The sequence below is a fragment of the Heloderma suspectum genome, chromosome 6 (assembly GCF_057233095.1).
Source record: "Heloderma suspectum isolate Gila_16-S chromosome 6, 16-S_ref, whole genome shotgun sequence".
In the NCBI taxonomy this organism is placed as follows: domain Eukaryota; kingdom Metazoa; phylum Chordata; class Lepidosauria; order Squamata; family Helodermatidae; genus Heloderma; species Heloderma suspectum.
In genome coordinates, this window is record NC_139463.1 from 77857534 (window position 1) to 77880321 (window position 22788).

Genomic DNA, 22788 nt, shown 5'->3' on the forward strand with positions numbered 1-22788 from the left:
ACTCAGGGTTGATTTCCTTTAGGATGGACTGATTTGACCTCCTTGCAGTCCAGGGGACTCGTAAGAGTCTTCTCCAGCACCACAGTTCGAAAGCATCAATTCTATCAGGGACATTCAGATCTTTCCTGTATAGTTCTTCTGTGTATTCTTTCCACCTCTTCTTAATCTCATCTGCTTCTGTTAGGTCCCTGCCTTCTTTGTCCTTTATCATGCCCATCTTTGCACAAAACGTTGCCTTGAGATCTCTGATTTTCTTGAAGAGATCTCTAGTCTTTCCCATTCTGTTGTTTTCCTCGATTTCTTTGCATTGTTCATTTAAGAAGGCCTTCTTGTCTCTCCTTGCTATTCTCTGGAACTCTGCATTCAGTTGGATATATCTTCCCCTTTCTCCCTTGCTTTTCACTTCCCTTCTTTTGTGAGCTACTTGTAAAGCCTCATCAGACAGCTACTGGGCTTTCTTGCATTTCTTTTTCTTTGGGATGGATTTCGTTGCTGCCTCCTGAACAATGTTACGGACCTCTGTCCATAGTTCCTCAGGCACTCTGTCTATCAGGTCTAATCCCTGAAATCTATTCCTCACCTCCACTGTATATTCATAAGGGATATGATTTAGGTCATACCTGAATGGTTTAGTGGTTTTCCCTACGTTCTTCAATTTAAGCTGAAATTTTGCAACAAGAAGCTCATGATCTGAGCCACAGTCAGCTCCAGGTCTTGTTTTTACTGACTGTATAGAGCTTCTCCATCTTTGACTGCAAAGGACATAATCAATCTGATTTTGATATTGACCATCTGGTGATGTCCATGTGTAGAGTCACCTCTTGTGCTGTTGGAAAAGAGTGTTTGCTATGATCAGCATGTTCTCTTGGCAAAACTCTATTAGCTTTTGTCCTGCTTCATTTTGTACACCAAGGCCATGCCTGCCTGTTATCCCGGTGATTTCTTGACTTCCTACTTTAGCATTCCAATCCCCTATGATGAAGAGGACATATTTTTTTGGTGTTAGTTCTAGAAGGTGTTGTAGGTCTTCATAGAACCGATCAACCTCAGCTTCTTCGGCATCAGTGGTTGGGGCATAGACTTGAATTACTGTGATGTTGAATGGTTTGCCTTGGACTCGTACTGAGATCATTCTATCATTTTTAAGATTGTACCCCAGTACTGCTTTTCCCACCCTTTTGTTGACTATGAGTGCTACTCCATTTCTTCTAAGGGATTCTTGCCCACAGTAGTAGATATGATGGTCACCTGAATTAAATTCGCCCATGCCTGTCCATTTTAGTTCGCTGATTCCCAAGATGTCGATGTTCAATCTTGCCATCTCATGTTTGACCACCTCCAGCTTACCTTGATTCATTGATCTGACATTCCAGGTTCCTAAACAATATTGTTCTTTACAGCATCGGATTTTCTTTTCACCACCAGACACATCCACAGCTGGGTGTCCTTTCGGCTTTGGCCCAGCCGCTTCACTCTTTCTGGCGCTACTTGGAAATACCCTCTGCTCTTCCCCAGTAGTATATTGGACACCTTCCGACCTGAGGGTCTCATCTTCCGGTGTCATATCTTTTAGCCTTGTGATACGTTCCATGGGGTTTTCTTGGCAAGAATACTGGAGTGGGTTGCCATTTCCTTCTCCAGTGGACCACATTTTGTCAGAACTCTCTGCCATGACCTGTCCGTCTTGGGTGGCCCTGCACGGCATAGCTTATGGCTTCACTGAGTTACGCAAGCCCCTTTGCCACAACAAGGCAGTGATCCATGAAGGGGATGTGGCATATATAGGCCATATCAAATGTATTGACTGAATAAGAGTGTAACAGCCTGCCAGGACTCACAGGACCAAGTCATCCTTCTTTTGCTGAAAACGCCCAGGCAGAGAGGTAGCAGGCAGCTAGGCCTGAATATAAAGTTACAAGGGAGCACTGCCTGGGGATGGCTCAAGCTGATACGGGCAGCACAGCACAGCTGTAGGGGGGCGAGTGAAGCCTTGGCAGCAACAGCTGGGCCTCCTCAAGATGCTGCTATAAAGCTCTGGGAAGGAGAAGGAAGAGGAGGGGTGTTGGGAAGGGGAAGAGGAGGGAAGACAGGCTGGAGTTGCTTGCAAAACCAGACAGACAATTTCTGCCAAGTCAGATGCTGGAGGAGGGCCTCACCTGTAACCACCACCCAGGGTTTCTGTTGCTGGGAGACCTGGAAATTACCAGTTGGTATCCACCAGGAGACTTCAGACATAGCCAAGCTGGGGCTTAGCATCCTTCTCTGAGGCAACTGAAGAGCCACACCCACAGCTTGGTCTGGAGAGCTACTTTCTTAGGAATGGACGACCAGTAGTGAAGAAAAACTATGAAGGATGGCCACCTGAAAGGCCAGTACTTCAAAAGGGGAGAGGTGGACATTTTTGTAATTTAAAGCTGAGGAGCAGGGGAGGAAGGTGTAATTCCTTTCCCCGAGTTGGAAATCCGTATGCTGGCTCAGCCTCAGTGCTGTAACTGGGAGCAAAGTCTTGCAAATAAAAGCTGCCTGCACTTACTGGTGGACTCTTGTAATTATGGAGGCTATGGAAGAGGTTGGGTTGTACCCCTTCCTTAGGACATGTGCACAAAGGGCAATAGGGATGAGGCTCAAGGGGAATTTTTTTCATGCTCCCATGTTATGAACCAAAAATGAACACATCATGCACACTGTTCGTACACACAAGATAACATAGTGCTTTGATGAGCAGAACATCAGCAAGTAACAGAATTCCCAAAGGTATGCTTACTGTAGAACTTAACTGCCTTTCCAAATACTGTGGTTAATTATGCCAATTAAGTGCACCAATGGCTCCAAAAGCATGAGTTCGGAATTTGAAGTAATCCAGAGGACCCTCACTAAGCACTAAAACAGAAACTGTATCCACTGCATAAGTTTAACAGCATCATCAGATACAAAGTAAATGTTTAATGGGGACAGTTGTATTCTCATCATTCTGGGAATCCAAAGCAATTAATTTCAGTGATGTCAAGAAACAGGAATAGGTCTTTTTCACAGCTGCCAGAAAATGGGTGGATGTTTTTGTTTAGCTATCCAATATGACTCCAAGATTTCTTTTCTGGTTAATCAACGCCAGTTCAGATACTATCAAAATCAGGATTCTTTATTTTTTTCTTTTCGCTCTGAATGTGCATCCCTTTACATTGCCTTACATTGAACCAAATTTGTGATTTTGTTACCCATTCACCCAGTTCGGAGAAATGTTTTTGAAGCTCTTCACAATCGCATTTTTGTTTTGTTGAGTCATGATGACATCACAATCTGGACTATTTCAGTGCTCACCCCTAACTCCAGATCAGTTATTATCAAGTTATCTAGTTCCATCAAGGAGCAGAAGGTGCAATGAAAGAACCTGACAATCCACAAAATGTAAACGGAACAGATTTTGACAAAATCCATACATCCCAAGGCACAACATAGATCCTTTGGAGACCACATATTATTTCCAACAACTGTGGAAATAATTTACTGGAAATAGAACTGCCTGTGTTTATTCCACTCTGCTTCCTGTTAATCCAGCTCCTAATTCATCAGAGGACCCATCTCCTTGTTTATTTATTTAAAGCAGTTTTATCCCACTCTTCAGGCAAAAGGCTCCCATAGCATCTTACAAGAATGAATAATTAGACAGACCCTGAGGCTTGCAATATAAGACATGGTGATGGTTGATTTGGTTGCCCAGATGGTTGGGAATATACCTATTCTGGAACAAATAATACTCAGGTTTGCACTATATCTGTTGTCCTCTTGGTTTGGCCTGTTCTTTGCTGGACAAACTGTTCTTCATTCCTTTCTTCCCTTCTCCCTTTGGCTTCTTGATCATGAGTTCAGGCTTAATCTGTTTCTCTTCCCATGTTCTCCAGTCAATATGTTTCTTTAGCAGCCCTTCTGGTGGCAGCTGGGGGAGGGAACAGCCACCACTGAAAGGTAGATGGTGGCTACTTGCCAAGCTGTACCTGCTTCTCCCATTCCCTCAGGGCAAATCACTGCTAGGTTTTCTTATGAGCCTTTAAAGCTGCAATCCTATTCACACTTAACTGCTGAGCTTATTGGGGCTTACTTCTGAGTAGACATGCATAGGATTGGACTGTCTGTGACGGACACTGTCAAGAGATTCTGAAAGTCAATGAATGTAATGTCCATCTGATTAATAACACTGGAACAATCAAAGCCATCCCCAAAACACATGCCTCTTCCTTGTTGAGTTGCTGGAAAAAGTGCTTGCATATTAACTCGGAATAATTGTTTTTATGGTGAGGTGGTCTTTTGTTCGTGCAGCTGCAGGCGCTCTGATCATTATCACCCCTCTTTCATAGCAAGTGTGATAAACTCCCCCACTGATCTGCTCTCACAGCAAATATGGCACCTCAGCATTCCTTGAGAGAGCCAAATACCTCCCAGTCTCAGCTTTGGATTAGGAGAGAGAGCTCATCAGAGAGGGGGAAGCTTTTATTATATCCCCTCCCTGGCTCAATTAACCCACCACTTAGCCCTGCTGACTCCAGCAATTCTCCAAGAAATATGACATGCCTGGCTGCTCATCTGTCATCACAATTAGGGCTTCTTGCCTTTGCTTCCCCCCCTCCTCTTCCTGACTATCTCACCCATATAGGGATGTGCAAATCAGCAAAATTTGAGCTCATGGAAGATCTCCACATTGCATCTCAAAGTTCATTCTCACCCGAGTCAGTATGAGATTGCAAGCATCTTTCAAAAGTACAGGGTTGTTGTTTTTTTCATGTGTGCACGTTGCTGAACACATTGGTGTCTGTGTGTGTGAATCACATTGCTCAGAAACGTATGGACTTCGACCCCGGAGTCGAGTTCGTGTTCGATTCGGAAAGTACAAATTGGGTAAATACTGATCAAAAATGAATTGGAATGAATTTCTCACACATCCCTACTCCCATGTTTATATATCTAGGGCTGGGCAAATCCGTCAGTTTCCCTTTCTCCTGCATTCCAATTTTTTAAATCTCAAGATCTTTCTGTCCTGAATATGAAGAAATCTGTGAATTTTGGTGATTTTTTTTTTAATCAACCATGAACTGAACTGAAATGATCAAAAATCAAATGACATGAAATTTTCACCCATCTGCACCAGCCAGATTCAATGGAGAGAACCATGATGTACCTGCCTTCCATATAGCTGTTAAAGATGGCTTAGTACACAGGGATGCAAGTATGGACTTTTAAGAGCAACACAGTCAAAGCTTTGGATCTGGGTGGTCTAATCTGTCACTTTCATTTTCTCCCACATTTGATTTATTTATTTTTTTAATCTCAAGGTCTTTTTTGTCCCGAATATGGAGAACTTAGCAAATGTTGGTAAGTTCTTATCAAAACCGAACTAAGATGAAATTGTCATCCATCCTTGTTTATATTTCATCCTCTGCTCTCTGATTCTACATGGCATCCCAGCCTCACCTCCTTCGGGAATGCCATAAATGTCTGCAGGTGGTGCAACAAAAACCTAGCAGGGTTTCCACCCACATACGATCTTCACAGCAAGCATATGCATGTAACAACAATATTCTAGCAGCACGTATGCTTGGTACCAAAACTTGCCAGCGCTCTCTCTCTCTCTCTCTCTCTCTCTCTCAGTCTCTCTCTCTCATTCTCTGTGTGTGTGTGTGTGTGTGTGTGTCTGGAGCTCAGCCCATAATCGTTTTGTGATGACAGCAGATATTTTGTCCGCTGCTGTTTCTCCACCCTGTGTCAAAATTTCTTGATTATATAGGTCCTCTGGGAGACACTAGCAGCAGAATTCTTCCTGGATGGCAGAAGACAACTGTGGCTAGTTACGAGCTGGGTAAGTTACATCCCTTCCTCTCCTCCCCCGCTCCACCATCTGCCCACGTCTATTCCTACCCCCAATTTTCTATACCTCTGCAAAAGGTAAATTTTCCAGAACTTATGCAAAAGTACTTGCTTTTTTTAAAAGAAGAGGCTCCAATATTCAAGTCTCCCTGAACTTTCACTCTCAAAGAGTGGAACGTCCACACCATTGAAGGGTGGAACCTGCAGCCTGCCCATTTGTTTTATTTAAATGTCAGAACTGTGGAAATAAAGGTATTTTGCACATGCTTTGAGACATTTTATAATGTTATAAGGTCTAGGGTATGTCCTGGTGGTAGTGAGAAAGTGTCTGTGTAGGACTGGCACAAATTAAGCTCTTTTCTAATCCCCTCTGTCACTTAAATCTTTATTGCGAAGCTTTGTCTGTCAATCAGATTATAGCAAGTTACATTTTTCCACCTGAAGCAAGAATGGGAGCTGAAGTTCTGCAACAATGCATTAAGCCATCCAGCTGCGAAGTTCAAAAGCCAGAAGTAACAGAAACAAACCAGATGTTAACAGGACATAATGGCTTAACAGCAGGTTCCTTCCTGTTCTCTTGTGACATTCAGTGGCGTCCAATGAATTAATTGTATGTGCTTGCTTGTCTCACAGAGCAAGTCTTTATTGCTCTGATGTGAGCAAAGGAGGAACGAGCAACAAAAAGTCACTGCCTGAGCCTGACAGAAATTTAATTCCAAACATTTCCAGGACTCCCTACTATTGTTTCCTCATTTTGAGTCTGAATTCACTGAAGTAAGTGGAAAGGAACCAGAAAGAGGACATGCTGAACACTTTTCTGGCTGGAAAGGTAACTCATTTATTTATTTGTTCGTTCGTTCATTCATTCATTTATTTATTTATTTATTTATTTATTTATATTTCTCTGATCTCCCTTATAATCAGTAAAGCCTATTGTCACCTGCCCAGAACTAAAATAAATGTTCTGCCACAAAGCAAAGTAGACCTGTGACTAAAGGTGGGTGAACAATCACCCATGTCTTGTCCTGGTTCTACTGAGGATCTCATAGGACAAAGAACCACCTGGAGCATCTCCTAGTAAGCAATGCTCTCCAATAAAGTCTTGGTGAACTGAAAGCTTTTATGGTCACAGGATCACCCATTGGAGGCTTTGCCCCTTTGTTGAGGGATGGATGGCAGTCCTTCCAGGGGCAAGTTTCTGGCCTGGCATCTAACACTCCCCCTCCTTTCCATCATGGCTCTCTAGGCTCATTGCTGTCTTTGATGGGCTAACATAGGGTGTGGTTTCTTGGTGGGGAGCAGGTTGGTTCTTGAGGCATTTGGGCTGTGAAGGTGCAGGCTACAGATGTCCCTTTGCAGGGGTACCCAGATTATGAGTTCTGGCTCAGGCCTGGGCATGACCTGGCTTGGTTTCCAGCCCCTCTGCCTCAGGTGCCACTGGTCTAATGGATCTGGCTGGTCATCAGTTGAGTTGGAGTCCAATCCCAGAGTCCAGCTCTGGGTGGGAGTACTGGCAGCTCCGCATTTTCTCAGGTCCATTTATCCACCTCTGCAAAAGTGTGGAAGGAATTTTTCTGCTGCTTTTGGGGTATGGCAGGAGAATTTCCCCAAAAATTCCAAGGGGGGCTAATGGCTTATTTAATTTAATTTCTATGCCGGCCAAATGTGTTTTCTTCTTTTAAATGTTAAAAGAATCCTAATGTCCATTCAAAGCAGTAAGAATCTCTCCACAGCCTCTCAAACTGACAGCATTTCCTGGAATGCCTACGGGATGATGCTACATGATGTTCCCATGGGCATATCATGGTATGAGTGGGATGTGAGGCATTTTTAAGTTTAAAGGAAGCGGGGATTGAAACCATTTTGGCCACTGTATAAAGTTGAGTAAAGTAAGCACCGGTCCCCTCCCTAGAAAGTTTCATTGCCTGCCCAATCTTCAGGGGCATATTCATCTCCCCCCCCCCAATTCCTAAAAAAAGAGGCTGGGCCAAAGGGTTTGGGCCAGGTCTAATTGTGACACAGGCATCTCAGATGCAGTGATAATTCAGAGAAAATACCAAACCATGTTTTAGAATGATCTAGGAAAGCATCAAGCCCATGAACTCCACTATCACCCTCCCTCCTCCCCTTATGTGCCCTGATTCATTCCCACTTTCACGGCAAACAATAGTTTGCAGTTACATCAGAACCATGAAAACTATGGTTTATGCTAACCATAGTGTGCCCAGTTCAGATATAACAGCAAACTATGGTTTGTTGTGAAAATCAGGGAGGGTGAAAGAAGAGGAAGGGAGAGTGTGCAAGACTGCAATTCACTCACATACCACCGGTCCATATGTCTGAGCCAGTTCAGTGCAGTATGAAATAGTCCAATAAAGATGCCACCACATAGACCTGGGAAACAACCATCACTGAAGCAACTGTCCCAAGTTTTTGGATGAAGGCCACAATATGGCATCAAGTCCCCTGCTCTTTAGTTTTCTAGTATGAGACAGATATTTCTCCCGTATCAATTTTGTGTGCATTTGTAGCAGGTAAAACCTGAAGTCCAGGTCTTGGAAACCCTCTCAAAAGATGAACAAGCAGCTACTGCTACTCGAAAGGAAGAGGTGAAGAAAGGCCTTGCGAAGCTTGGGATTCAGTGTGATGTGGTAAGGATTTCATTCATGTGACTGCCTCAAAGAATCTAGAATTAATAACAATAATGAACAAAGCTCCATAAGGTGCTTCACCATATGAGGGTTTTTTGTGTCATGAATGATAACCAAAACTTGCTCTAATTATTTCTGGGAATGTATTTGTCCTGTGCCAATGTTCACAGGAACATAGGAAGCTGTCTTATATCAGGTCAGATGATTATTGATCCATCGAATTCAATATTGGCTACATTGATTAGCGGTAGCTCTCCAGGGTTTCAGACAGGAGTCTTTTCCAGTCCTACAAGGAGATGCAAAGAATTGAATCTCAGACCTTTTGCATGCAAAATATGTGCTTTACCATTGACTGGTAGAAGCTCTCCAAGTTTTCAGACAGGAGTCCTTCCCAGCCCTACATGAAGATGTTGTGGACCGAACCTGGCACTTTCTGTATGGCAAGCATGGGCTCTATCACTGAGTTACACTTTCCCCATGAGCTGGAAGTCTAGGGATGCCCAGTCACAGAAGTATCTACCACATTTTCCAGGAGAAAGATTTTGCACTGTGCACTCCAGGAGACCAGTTCCATGAGCCGTTGTTCGCATGTTTTCAGAGCTGAATCCGAATATTTGAATGGGCTTTAAATCTGTCATGAACTTTTCTACCCACTAGAATTCTACATCTTCTCTGATATCCATGTCTAAATATAACATGATGTATTGTATTGCACATATGGATATTATTGCTGTGGTTTACTGATAATTGCTACATGTTTGCCTTAAAAAGATAGAATGCTTGATACCCATAGGTAGAACAGAGATTCCTCAGTATGTCCCCTTTTCTTCTCTCAGGACAAAATCCCCAATATTGCTGTCCTGGGATCAGGAGGAGGTTTGCGGGCCATGATTGCCCTTTATGGCACACTAGTGGAGCTGAAGAAATATAACCTCTTGGACTGTATTATGTACCTGTTTGGGGTGTCGGGTTCCACGTGGTAAGTGCATGAGAACTGTTAAATGTGAACACTGATGGCAATAGCACTAAAAGCTACCTTTGGCATATACACCAGTTTGCCACAGATAAAAGCCAATGTACCAAGGCCTGATTTTGTTACATGCCATCGGCATTCACATGACCAAATTCAGCTTGAGGCAGCAGTCCTCATGAAAAGCTACAGCTATAAATGGCCTCAAAAGTTCATGTGAAGAGGCTCTGATTCTGGAGTGTCAAATCTCTTTCGGCCTAAGAGCCTAATTCCGTTTTGAGGAAGCTCTCAGGGCCTGCATTCCACTGGGGTGTGGGGCCAAAGGCAAAAACACTGGGGTCAAAATAGCAGCATATTTTAGCTTAAAGCTCTTACTGCCAGTAAGGCCTTAGGAGAGGCATTTCAACTTTTTAGAAGGGGGGGGGACTGCACAAAAGCTGGAAAACCTCCAAATGATTAGTGTTCAGGGGAAAGCGTGTGGGTCCAGGAGAAGGGGGCATGGCATTCTGGGGAATCCCAGATGGCCAGTTTTGAACCCTATGTGGGCCAGATTTGGTCCATGGGCCTGAGTTTGAACACCCCTCCTCTAGTTCAAATCTTACTATGTAAAGACTGCAGTCCCAGAACACAGTTTCGTATGCAATCGAAACATCAGGAAAAGTGTTCGAAAACGCAACGATATGGAGGATCCTCCTTGTCACAAATCATCTGTGTGGACCAGTTTCCTATGCAATCATGTTATTTTTGAGTACACCAAGGCCATCCTCCTTGCAGAAAGAGTTGTGGTGTTGGCATGGTGAACATAATGGCTGTGTGGGAAGCCACTTCACAGATATAGCTGGCCACATGGAGCAACCTACCCAACATAAGCATGTTTTCAGAGAGTTGTTATATCACAAAGGTCCTCTTCTCATGCTCTGGTCCACATGTACATGGAGGAAGTGATTGTGATCAATGACCCTGACCTCTGCAGCTTAGGCAGAATGGGCTCTACTTGTGTAGAACTAGATGCATGCCAATTGGGGGTGAGTCCAGTGAGTGGCTCCAACATCACTTCCCTTCATGGATTTACTGGACGTGTCAGAGGAGGGCTTATGCATGTCATGTTCACTGCTAGGGGCAGTGTCAGACCCCCAGTATTTAGATAGCACTAAATTATAAGCTAAAAAGGCAATATAAATTATCCTATGAAGGAGGTACTACCTGACATGGTAGACCTCACTGCTCAAATATCTATTAGCATCACAGATGTGGGATTTTCATTGTCAGCTAATTGAATTTCAACTTCTTCTTTTTTACCATTCAGTAAAATTCCTTTAACGTTATATCTAGTGTCTGTTCATTCCAGATCTGAGATTCCTCATTTTCCTGTCAAAATGTATTTCTAAAATATCAAATTAGGATTGTAGCTACAATCCATTGCTATTTCCCACTGTTCCAAACATACTTGTCCTATGTCGTTACAAGGTGCATGTCATCCATCTACAAGAATGAAGACTGGGCAGAAAAAATAGAGATCCTGGAAAAACGTCAGCGTGAAATACTTGTCCAAGGCCGGTGGGACTTGCTGAAGGCCAAAAAAGCTGTGTTAGCGGCAGCAAGAGATGAACATTACTCTCTGACTGATTTCTGGTCCTATTTTATTGTTTATAAAATGCTAAAGGAGGTAGGTGGAGATTAAAAAAAAAGAAAGCTGTGTCCACACCCCCAAGGGTCAAAAACTCAGCAAAAGTGTAAAATAAGTTTCCAGTTCTTAGAAGCAACACAAAAAATAACTTATTCCCCAAGGTTTGATACTCATCTCTCATGCAGCATATGATATGAGACATGTAAATCCAGTCATGCACTGAAGTGCTCTAAAATGAGGTGGGCAATCTTGTTTCCATTCCATGATTAAAATATGGTAAGGCTACTTGGGGCCTGAGAGAAATGCATTGACAGATAAATATACCATGTGGGCTACAAGGTAGCCACATATTACCTATCTATTACATGCTACCCCTGAAGTCTTCCAGTGCAGCCCCTACCACCACCACCCCATGGGGGGAGGCATTTTATTTTTATTTTCAAAGAAAATGGTGTCCAGAGATACTACAGAGCACCAAAAGGGTCAAAATTAGCTTGTTTGCAAGCTATTTTTGACCCCTTTGGCACTCTGTAGCAGTTCCAGATGCCATTTTGTTTCATCATCATCATCCCCATGTTTGTGGCATCCATGGAGGAGGCAGCATGGGGGGGGAGGTGTATGGGGGCAAAAATTGCCCCCAGACCTCCTGAAGTTTCCTACCCCTGACCTAAGCCATTTCTGGGAGGTCAGAATGAGATTAAATTAAACTAAATCAAATAAATCCATTACTTTTTTCAGCTTGATGAAACTAAATTATCTGAGCAGAAGAGATCTTGTGAAAATGGGAAAAATCCTTATCCCATATACGCAGCAGTGGACAAGGACACCTACAGTAGACACTGTGAAGGTAGTTATATTATACTTACAATGTTTCCACATTCTCATTCCAGGTTATTTCCCAATCCAGAAAGAACCCAAAGTACTAGTTTTAAGGCACAATCCTTTGCGTGGGTGGGTGGGGTATCCTGGGAATTGTAGGCCCTTTTCTGTCTAAACATGCATAGGATTGCACTCTTAACCTATGAAGCCCCAATCTCAGATTAAGGTATTTATAGTTAGGAGTACCTTCTCCAGTACTATGAACCTGCCTGTCAATTGGGATTGTTTGCTAAGGCCTTTATCCACATGCCCCGCCTTCTTTGTAGGCAGCTGGCTACGAGGGAGAGATAGGAATGGGCTGGCTCCCCGCATTTCACACCAGGCTGCCTTGGAGATGGGCATCAAAAAATAAAAGAAAAAAAGAAGCTTTGCGAATGGCCCAAGATAATACAAATAAATCTGCTTTCCTTGTCAAGGGGGCAGCTCTTCAATCTCTGTTCTTTTCTTCATCTGAAGAGTTGCCCCTGGCTGGGATAAGTGAAGGTGGGTGGAGGTCAGAAGCCCATGCCCTCACGGGGGTCACTAACTGGGAGGGGGAAGAAATTCATTGTTTGCATTTTAATGTGAACTTACTTCATTTAACCCTTTGGAACAAATGATGTGAAATGAAATGCAGTTCCTCTTGAATATGCACACTACTCCAAATTTTGCAATTTTAAAATAACTGCATACAAAAATGATTATATTATATGGAAGTGCACCTAAAAATGCATATATTCATGGCAATAATATTAAAAAATGCATGATTTTTGGAAAATTGCAAGCAAAAATGTCTATACTGGGCAAAATTGAGTTAAAATGTATGTATTAGGAGAAATGCACACCACAAAGCATATGCATTTTCATGCATTTTTTTTTCCAAAAAAGAAATCTCTCAAAGTTTGCAGTAAACTGAACTTAAGACTGGAAAGAATGAGAATTGGAGAGAAGCCAACATTTTATGTATGTATGTATGTATGTATGTATTGCATTTATATCCTGGCTTTTTTCCTCTTACAAGGAACCCAACATGGCTTACATTATCCTCCTCCTCCTCTCTATTTTATCCTCACAACAACAACTCTGTGAGGTAGGTTGGGCTGAGAGTCTGTGACTGGCCCAAAGTCACCCAGTGAGCTTCCATGGCCGAGTGGGGACTAGAACCTGGATCTCCCGGCTCCCAGTCCAACACTCTCACCACTACACCACACTGAGGGATGAATTGACAGATTCATCCATCACTAGATACTGAATACCTAAGGAATACACTCAGATTTCTGAGTATGTATGTGGATAAGTCATATTTATAGCTACCTGCTGTTTGAGCAATTAGAGATGCACTCATTCCTCCCCAACTGAGGAATTTCCCTAAGCTTATTGAAATTATTTTAACCTCCCTCAAAAGGTCTTCTGATGTTTCTCCTATGCAGGACTTCTAAATCTGCTTTGCATTCTGCATTTGGTGGAATTTGCTAGCAACTCTCTTTAAGCTCTGCTACATTCATCTACCTCATGGGCATTCAGTTCTCATTAGCACTTTATTCTTTTGTGCTATGCTGAAAATTTCTCCCACCTTTTTTTGACCATTCTCATTCAATTTGATAGAAAAGAAATGGCTTTTGAAAATAAATTCAAAGGAGGAGAAATTTTGGCAGAATTCTCATGGGCTGGGTTTGGGGTTCTTGTGTTTATGTTACTTGTGAGGTGGCTGGGGAGTGTGCACGACTGTCCTGTCTGTCACTGTACAGTCATCTCTGTGGCAGCCTGTAGCCTCCTTGGCTCCCCGCACTTCAGTTAATGTCATCATAAGGAAGACATCATGAGGCAATTCCTCCCATGGCATTTTTTTTTTTTTTTTCAGTTCAGGAAGTTCATGTGGTCTGGGAGGCTGCAGAACAATGGAAATAATGTAATAGGGAGAGAAAACACACACAGCACCTTCAGCCGGCTTGCAGTGATTAGGCAAGCTCAAAAATACCAGCAAAAGCAATTCAAAATTCTGCCTCAAAAAAGCAGAAGCTCACCACAGTTGATGCAGTTGCTACCTACAGAAACAGTGCAATAAACTAACTAACAAGCAAAACCTTCAGAAGAAAAGAAATAAGCTGTGCGACAACCCCTGCCAATAGTGAGCCCTATCTGTAAGAAACTGGAGAATTTCTCCTCCCCTAGGAGAAACTCGTTGAAATTTTCCCCCCAATTTCTGTGCCCACAAATAGGCTGGAGAATTTTGAGAGGCCCTTTGTGCACAGCTCTGTTTTATTCCAGATATTTGTTTCCTATTTGTTTTTCAGGGAGCTGGTTTGACTTTACCCCACATAACACTGGGGCTCCTGGCACAGCTGGGCATCCTGGCACAAGAGCACATGTTGACATCAAACACCTTGGGAGCATATTTAAAAATGGGCAACTGAGTAAGGAGAGGAAGGAGAGAGAGGTTTGCTATCTTCAAGGTACATCAGCCAAATTTTGATTGTCAGAATGCCAAATCCTAGCAGGATAACATACTTTCAAGAGATTTTAAAGAAAGAATATAAGAAGTTGTCTTATATACCAAGTCAGATCATTGATCTATTAGTTTGGTATTGTCTACATGGACTGGCATGTAGCTTTCAGACAGGAATCTTTTCCAGTTCTACCTGGAAATGCTGGGGATCTAACCTGGGACCTTTTGCATGCCAACTGTTACTCTTCAAGGAGCAGCCCTTATCCATTACTCTACCAAAGGACCAGGGGGTTGGACTCGATGGTCTTGTAGGCCCCCTCCAACCCTACTTTTCTATGATTCTATGATCTATGTTTGCAGGATCAACCCATAAGAATGTAGGGTGCAATCAACAGGTGTTACTAAGGTCTAACACTGCAGCCCTATGAATGTTAACTCAAAAGTAAGCCCCACTGAATTGAATGGTACTCCCTAGTTACTATATTTAGGATTATATTAGAGTACTGGATATAGGAATGTGCCACTTTTATAACAAAAAGGACAAACAGCAACAAGCCCTGGGGTTAGGGATGATGGAAAAATCCACAATGGATTCAAATTAATTCAGATTTCTATGAATCTGACCCACAAATTCTGCAGTGGACCAGTTTTTTTCTGAGTCACATGGATTCTATGGACTTGCGGACTAGTTTTTTAAAAAAAAAACTTTTTGGTGGGATTTGCACAAGTTTGCACTTGGGAACATAAATAGAGCCATGCTGGATCGGAGCAGGAGGTCATCTAGTCCAGTTTTCTGTTCACCCAGTGGCCAAGCAGCTGTCAATGGGAAACCCACTTGCGCAAAGGCACACTGGCACTAAAGAGCATTTGCACTAAGGCACACTAGCACTAGTGTTCAAATGCACCTTTGCACAAGTGAAACAAAATTCTTGTACATCTCTAAAAAAAATCCAGTTCCATCAATGAGTGGATGATGGAATGAAAGATGCTTGACAATTCATAAACACAGACAGAATGGATTTAACAACATCCGTACATTCCTACCTGGAAAACCTTAATTAAAGACTGAGAAAAACAGATGACCAGGGAGGAGAAGATGAAATGTCTGTTGTTAAGTTTATAATCTCTCCAATGATGTCATATTAAAATGAAATATTGATGTTGGCCTTTAACTGCCAACCAATGAAACTCAAGACTGTAATTGTCATTTCTTCCTTATTTTCAGGTTTATGGGGAAGTGCCCTTGCAAGCGAGCAAGAAATTAAGAAGGCTATAATTGGTATTGTTCTTTTCTTTTCCAATTGAGGCTAAGATCAGATATCAGATCACTAGCCATGTGTACATGGAATGGACAAGATCCTGGGTGGGGTGAGACTACTGGAGGGAGGAGTGGGAAGCATAGAGAGGAAAGGAAAGATGTTGTCCCATTACTATGAGCCAACAAAGGCCATGTGTTTACACAAACAGGCTTTTGTGCACATATGATACCTTTGGATGCAATTGGCACATGACCCCCCCCACCCCCCACCCAAGGACACAAATTCTCAGTGCTGTCAGCTCTGTCAATTCTCATCACCTTCTTGGTGGGTGGGGAGACTGATACGAAACACATGAGGTTGTCTTCACCTGGGCATGCCACTTTCCTGTGATAGAAAAGCCCTGGGATGACATTACATCATGGGGGATAACCTAGGTGGACAATGGATTATTGCATTGTCTTCTGCCATATTTAGGCAAAGCTAAAAGGGAAAATTCAACACCCTGAACAAAATATTGGTGTCTCCTTGAATTTTGTAATCTGGATGTTGTTAGCTGTTTGTACATGTTATATATGAGAAAGCAGACCCTTCTCTGTGTGAATATATGCATTTATCTTTTAAGGTGCTTTACTGGATTTTCTAAAACAAGACAGAGAAGGGTATTTTTCTTCTTATTCAAAGGACTTAGGTAAGTGATAATGACTGGAGATTTTAACCTCTCTCTCCCCACCCTGCCTCAGTCTTTTTTATCCACTGTGACATCATGGTCTTTCTCATAAAACCTAAGACATTTTGGAAGATTTCTATAAGCCAGCAGCATGATTGGCTTGCCCCTTTCTCTCCAGTACTGAGTGGCCCCATGAACAATCAGTATTAACAGATTATTTATGGAATCATAGACCAAATATCGTCTAAAGCCTTGGCCCAAGGCTAATACATATCTTAAGAGGCTAATATCAGCAGATTGAACTCAGCCGTTGACCAAAAGAGCCATTATCTAACAAGCCCAGCACCTTGTCAAACATTGTTGCGGCAACTATGTAAAGGGTTCCACAGGCCTATTTATTTGTTAGCCATGTCATGTGTAGGATTATTACTTGGAGAAGTGGGACCGCTAGATGATACCCACTTCACTACCTTGGCCCATCAATCTACATATATTCACTGTATCCATCTGAAAAGGAGTGCCTACACATGAGTAGCTGAATGTGCATAGACCCTGCTTGGGATAGGGTCCTTGTTCCCCTTTCTTTGCAAATCATCCATACATAGTGGGAGGTAACGTGAGAATAGTGCTGTCGGTTGTGTGAATCCTAGGAAATTTATGGTAGAATATTGTATTGTTTGGTTCATCAGTTCTGGAGAAGGTCAGTGGAGAGGATGCTAAGTCCTGTCACCAGCCATGCTGCTCCTTATCTTTAGAACAGTTAATTTTTATTCTATTAGTTAAGGTACTTCCCTTCACTGCTTGACAAAGTGTAAATTTGTTGTATCCTCCTGTAGCACAGAAAGCATCACCCTAATTTTCTAGTGTGTGGATGCTCAAGAAATGGTCTTATGGGGATTTTAGTTGACAGTTAAAAGCAAAAAATGAAAAGGAGGTCATCCCCACCCCAAGGTTTCAATGTGGGGGACAATGAACAAAATGGCCACTGTAGATAGTTCATTTGGAATAACATTAGAGTAGGCCAGTCATTATTAGGGATGGACGAACACATCAGTTTCACTATTTTCTGCATTCATATTTTTAAAAATTTCACTTTTAAATAATAACTTTCTGTCCCATATATCAGGATTTAGGGTGGGCAACTTATGACCCTCCAAATATTTTGGTCTACAACTCCCATCAGCCATAGCCAGCATGACCAATAGTGAAGGATGGTGGGAGTTGTAGGCCAAAACATCTGGAAGGCCACAAGTTGCCACCCCATGCCACATATGATGAAACTGAAGTTTTATGTATATATTCTTATAAAAAATGAAACAAAATGAAATTTTGACTTCTCTGTTTCAGCCATTCAGTAGGTACAGATATTCACAGCATTCCCAGGTATAGCTATGATCCCAAAAGGTCCATTTTGTACTTGCCTGCCACATAGCTTTAAAGTTAAGGAGTTGTCAGAAAAAGAAAGATTCTAATTCAGCCCCACGAACATGGCTGAATACACAGGGATTCAAACCCAGAGATTTAAAAGCTAAGCACTCAAAGCCCTGGGCCTGGATGGACAAATCTGTCAGTTTTGGTCTTTCTTTCTTTCTTTCTTTCTTTCTTTCTTTCTTTCTTTCTTTCTTTCTTTCTTTCATCTCAGTTGTTTCCATCCCAAATATGAAGAAATCTGCAAACGTTGGTAAAATATTTTAAAAAATGAACTGAACAAAATTCTCACTCCTCCCTAGTCTTTGTAACCTTTTTTTCTGCTGTGTTCTATTCTCAAGATTACCAAAACCTTAATATACTCAGCCGGGCTTATCAGTATGTTCTGGAGCTGCAGCTGTGTGCGTTAGATGTCACAGCAACAACAGCAGAGGGATTTTTTGATCTTCTAGAAAATCTTTTGAAACGTAAGTAAACTTCAGGCAATAGATTTCCTTCCATCCTGGAAGCAGTAGGGTCCTTTAAGAATGCATTACTGAACAGGCTGTGGTCAGTTTCAGTATCAGTAACAATGTTCCCCATTGCTGATTTAGGAGTGATGCATTAAACTGGAAGCAGGGGAGGGAGAATGTTACCTCTAGGATTCTTTACCAGCTGGTTGGAGGGTGTGTGTGTATCCCCTGTACTGATCCCACTCATCACTAGTCTGTCATTGAGTTTAGCAACAATTAGGGATGTGCAAACCCACCCCTGCCCAGTATCAGCTGGTGCCCACTAAAGCACCACCACTGGTTGAGCCTGCCTGGACCTGCACTCGAACCCCCATGAGCTCAGCGAGCCACCCACACTCACCCCCAATTAAAAATGTGCATATTTAAATATGCACATTGGGATGGGAAAGCTTGATCTATGCAATATTAGAAGCTTAATGTCTCTAATTTGCCTAGATCAAGCTTTCCCAGCCTGAATGTGCACATATTTAAATATGCACATTTTTAATGAGCTCCTTTTTCATTAAAAAAAAATAAACCTCAGCAAAATGGTGGGTGCTTGTGGGTGGGGGTGGGTGAGTGCAGGGAGCATCTGGGAGGGCGTGAGTGGAGGTGAGCAAGGCCAGGGGATCAGTGGGTGTGGTCTCGGGGTGAAGGTGGGGGGAGCCCGATGGACTCCCAGACCCAGTCGGACATCTGCACCATCCCTAGCAATAATAAACATATTATTAAGTGTGCCAGTGTACAATAATCTGAAAATCTCCATTAATACATCTGACCCTACATATATGCCAATTTTACAAAGGCTGTCACCCAAATAAAGAAACTTTATTTTATCCATTGTATAACACCCACCCACACTTAGGGGTAAGTGGGTTCCCCATAGAGGGTGGGTTTTGGGGCCCACCCCATTTTCTCCAGGGCATTTATTCCAAGAAGCCCCTAGCAAAGCCAAAGAAATATGTCTCTGTTGATTTGCTAGAAGACTGATGTGAAGAACTGCAGCTGGGAAAACTTGGGGTGGGGGCCAAGAGCTCAACATCCACAAGGGACATTTGCTGATGGTCTCTCATGGAGGATGGCCCTTTGGCACCCACTCCTTGTTTCCATGGTGGCAGCTCCCCTAGCAATACCTCAAAGAAATATATTCTGCTTTCTTTGGGCTTTCTTTGAAGAACTGCCCAGACTGGTGAATTGCTGAATCCATCTATTTAATAGTTTTGCAGTAAATATCTCACTTTATTTCCAGGCCAATCTAATGTGAGCTTGAAATTAGAACTCACCTAACTAGAGATGCGCAGATGTCATTCATAGCACATTGCATTTTCCACCAATTTTGCTTAGTAGATGAAATGCATTCCTTCTCGGAGAGAGATGGCATGACCACACTTATCCACATTTTGGTAGTATCCTAAAATTGGTTCCTGTCAGTCAATCAAATCAAGCTTTATTGGATTCATCTACCATTTAAACCAATTAAAGCTACGCTAGCAGAACCTGTTGACTCCCAATCTTTTCTGATTACAGAATTAAGCAAACCAAAGTGAAACATAACTTAGAAGAAGCAAACTAATCTTCGTTCCTATGGGGAAATGTATCTTTGTTTTCTTTCCCATTTCATCCTTACGTTCCACTTCTTTATCTTTGCTGTCTTGTTTTACATCCTGCCTTAATCCACCATGCCTTGTGATCTTTTATGTAGTCCACAGAACCAGTAAATGTTATGTGGTCCTCCAAGAGATGCATCGTAACTGGTCATCTGCAGATACAAGAACAAGAGAGGAAGCATGTAAAAGTCTATGGGAAGCTTTGAACAAGGATTTTGGAGGCAAGTACCATGGTGGCCATTTCTTGCCTTCTAGCAGTGGTCACCCCTGAAAGTTTCCAGGCCTATATTAGTGCACCAGGCCAGCTTCTCTCTTTATTCTTGTTCTGTCACTCCCTCTAATAGTGAACTTGGGTGGTGAGTACTGACAGGAATGCAGCCAAAATGGGGCCATTGAGAAAAAAAAACTGGGGGAGGCATCCGCATAGAATTCTGAGGTTCAATGAAATAAGACTTACTTTGGAGAAAACATAATTACAGTCTTGGCTGTGGATATGGGTATTGTGAGCCTGTCTTGGGGCAGCAATACATTAAATGCCATTTGGAAGCAGAGTTTTAATGCCACTTCCAGCTGATTGCAGAATACCAGTGCCTCAGCAGTACTAAAGAATGCTAATGTGCAAGAGATTGCTTATTATCTAAGAATTATGGGGAAGAGCCCCAAAATGTCTCTAAGGAAGCAATGTCCCCACTAGGGATGTACAGATGGTGTAAAATCTATTCCGTCTGTGTTTCTCAGATTGTCAGGCACCTTTTGTTATGCCGTCCTCCCATCGATGGAATCAGATTTTTTTTTATTTCCCACATTTGGGCAAATGCACATTTGCACAAATTTGCATGTGCAAAAATGCACAAATTTCCCCCAAATGTGCAAAATCCAGCCAAAAGTGCATTTTCACACTTTAGCCTAGGGGGAAATGAACATTTTTGGCCAGGTTTTGTGGTTTTTTGGTGTATTTTTCAACAATGAAATTTGCGCAGAATCGGGAAAATTAGAGAAATGGTCTGCAAGTCTGTGGAATCTGTTCAACAAGGAAAGAAGCTGGTTCACTGTGGAATCTGCCGGTCAGATTCATCACAATCTGAATTCCTCTGGTTCCTTTGCAGATTTTTCTGACTTCCCTAGAATTAGGGATGTACGAAAGGCACTTACCTTTCGCGGATTCTGTTTATGGTTGGGGGGGAGGCGTTCTGTCCCTCCCCCCAGAATCCTCACCGGGGGGGAGGTGCTCCGTTCCTCCCCCCCCGGAATCCTGGCCGGCTGGCTGTGCTCCGCAGGGATTCTGCAGAGCCGCCGGCTGGCTCCGCCAGCAGCCAGACATCTGGCCGCTGGCTAGCAGGGACGCAAATGGCGGCGGCTGTAGCTGCCGCCGTTTGCGTCCCTGCAGTCAGCCGTGATAGGCTACGTAAATGTTTATGTAGCCTATCATGGCTGACTTAAAAAAAAATACCACAACAACGCGCGTACGCAAATTTGCGTTCCTTATTTTGGCACGTCTTAGTCTACGTAAACATTTATGTAGACTAAGACGGCGAAAATAAGGGGAACACAAATAGCATAACGGACTTTTTTTTTAAAGTCAGCCGTGATAGGCTACGTAAACATTTATGTAGCCTATCACGTTTTTTTTTTTTTAAAACCTAGCCGTGATAGGCTACGTAAATCTTTACGTAGCCTATCACTTTTTTTTTTTTTAAACTGGAAATGGTGGTGGTGGCAGCCGGTCGGAAGACCGGCCGCCGCAGCTGCCTCCTCTGAACTGCCACCTCCGAACCGCCGCCGGAGCCGCTGCCAGAGCCGCCAGGAAGATCCGCCCAAGGTAAGTCTCGTCCTGGGGGTGGGTGGGGGGGCAGGCCATTCCGCCACCGATTTCGGGGGGCCGAATGTGCTGGCATTCGGCCTCCCCGAGATCTGTGGCGGAATTTTCGTACATCCCTACCTAGAATCCCCAGCCCCTCCCCATCATCACTGTAAACCTCTGTGGCGTGATCACCATTTTTGGCTACTGGTAGGTCCTCAGTCTGTGCCAAATCACACTCAGATGAGCTCAAATAATGTCAGTAGAATATGCGTGTGCACAATTGTGAAGAGGACAGCATTATTATTTCCACCTGATCCAGAGGCTCTTTATATGGAAATTCCATGTCATTAATGGAACTTCCATGGATGCAAGAGATTCCTCATTCTACTCACTAGTGAGCAGGTTTGTGTGTACTGAATGCATCGTGAGAATGCCACTGATATGCCCACAGAGTTCTAGTTTGAAAATACAAGATACAATACATGGGGTATTTTCCTGGTTAAAGTTGAAGAAAAGGCCCTAAGACTGTGCCTTATGTCTCAATACCAGATTACCAGTTCAACTGACCAAAATAATACAGAAAGAGACAATATTCATATAGTTTTTAATGCTATTATGTTTTGCTTAAAATGCCAATTTTTTGATGGGAGCAATGGGAAATTAAAAGAAGTTAAATACATGCCTCATCTCACTGTGACAGCTGTGAGCTTCCTGCTTAGGTGTTTTATATTTCTTGGTTCGCTATTTTTCTTTCTTTTAGGACCAGAAGAAACATACCTGGTGAATCCCCCTTACAGCCCTTTTCAGGGAATTAAAGGCAAGTAACAGAATGCCAATATTATTACTCTCATATTGCCTTTGTCTCTGGCCAGTGCTATAAAGCAGGTAGAAAGTTGGACTTGGATTATGGTTATCTGAATAATTCGAGTTCCACTTTGGGCATGGACTCATTTAGCTGGATCCAAAGAACCATGAGTAGAAGGAAAATAGAAATGGTGAGCTGAAAATGAGGGCTGAGCTTCTGCTGCTTGTTTGCAGGGGAGGAAACAGTAGAGATTTCCCTTAAAAAACTGGGGGTAGGATTTGGCTTATCTTTCATTATAGACAAGGTGGAAAGTAGGGTGTTA

General features: G+C 42.8%; 1 protein-coding gene across 3 annotated transcripts in view; it reads left to right on the top strand.

Moving 5' to 3' along the window:
- Positions 1-6042: 6042 nt before the first annotated feature.
- LOC146341302 (cytosolic phospholipase A2 gamma-like) overlaps positions 6043-22788 on the top strand; it is a 29873-nt gene continuing 13127 nt past the window's right edge. For 2 of the 3 annotated variants that reach the window (XR_014784112.1, XM_084808315.1), the window contains exons 1-11: positions 6501-6685; positions 8388-8507; positions 9344-9486; positions 10945-11143; positions 11843-11951; positions 14257-14415; positions 15634-15687; positions 16290-16355; positions 18104-18229; positions 19956-20081; positions 22422-22478. Coding sequence is in view for 2 of the 3 variants with exons in the window: in XM_084808315.1 (XP_084664441.1) it covers positions 6659-6685; positions 8388-8507; positions 9344-9486; positions 10945-11143; positions 11843-11951; positions 14257-14415; positions 15634-15687; positions 16290-16355; positions 18104-18229; positions 19956-20081; positions 22422-22478 (1186 nt within the window). In the remaining variant the exon portion in view is untranslated. Of the gene's footprint in view, positions 6686-8387; positions 8508-9343; positions 9487-10944; positions 11144-11842; positions 11952-14256; positions 14416-15633; positions 15688-16289; positions 16356-18103; positions 18230-19955; positions 20082-22421; positions 22479-22788 lie in introns of all 3 variants that reach the window. The other variant, XM_084808316.1, reaches the window with a different exon arrangement.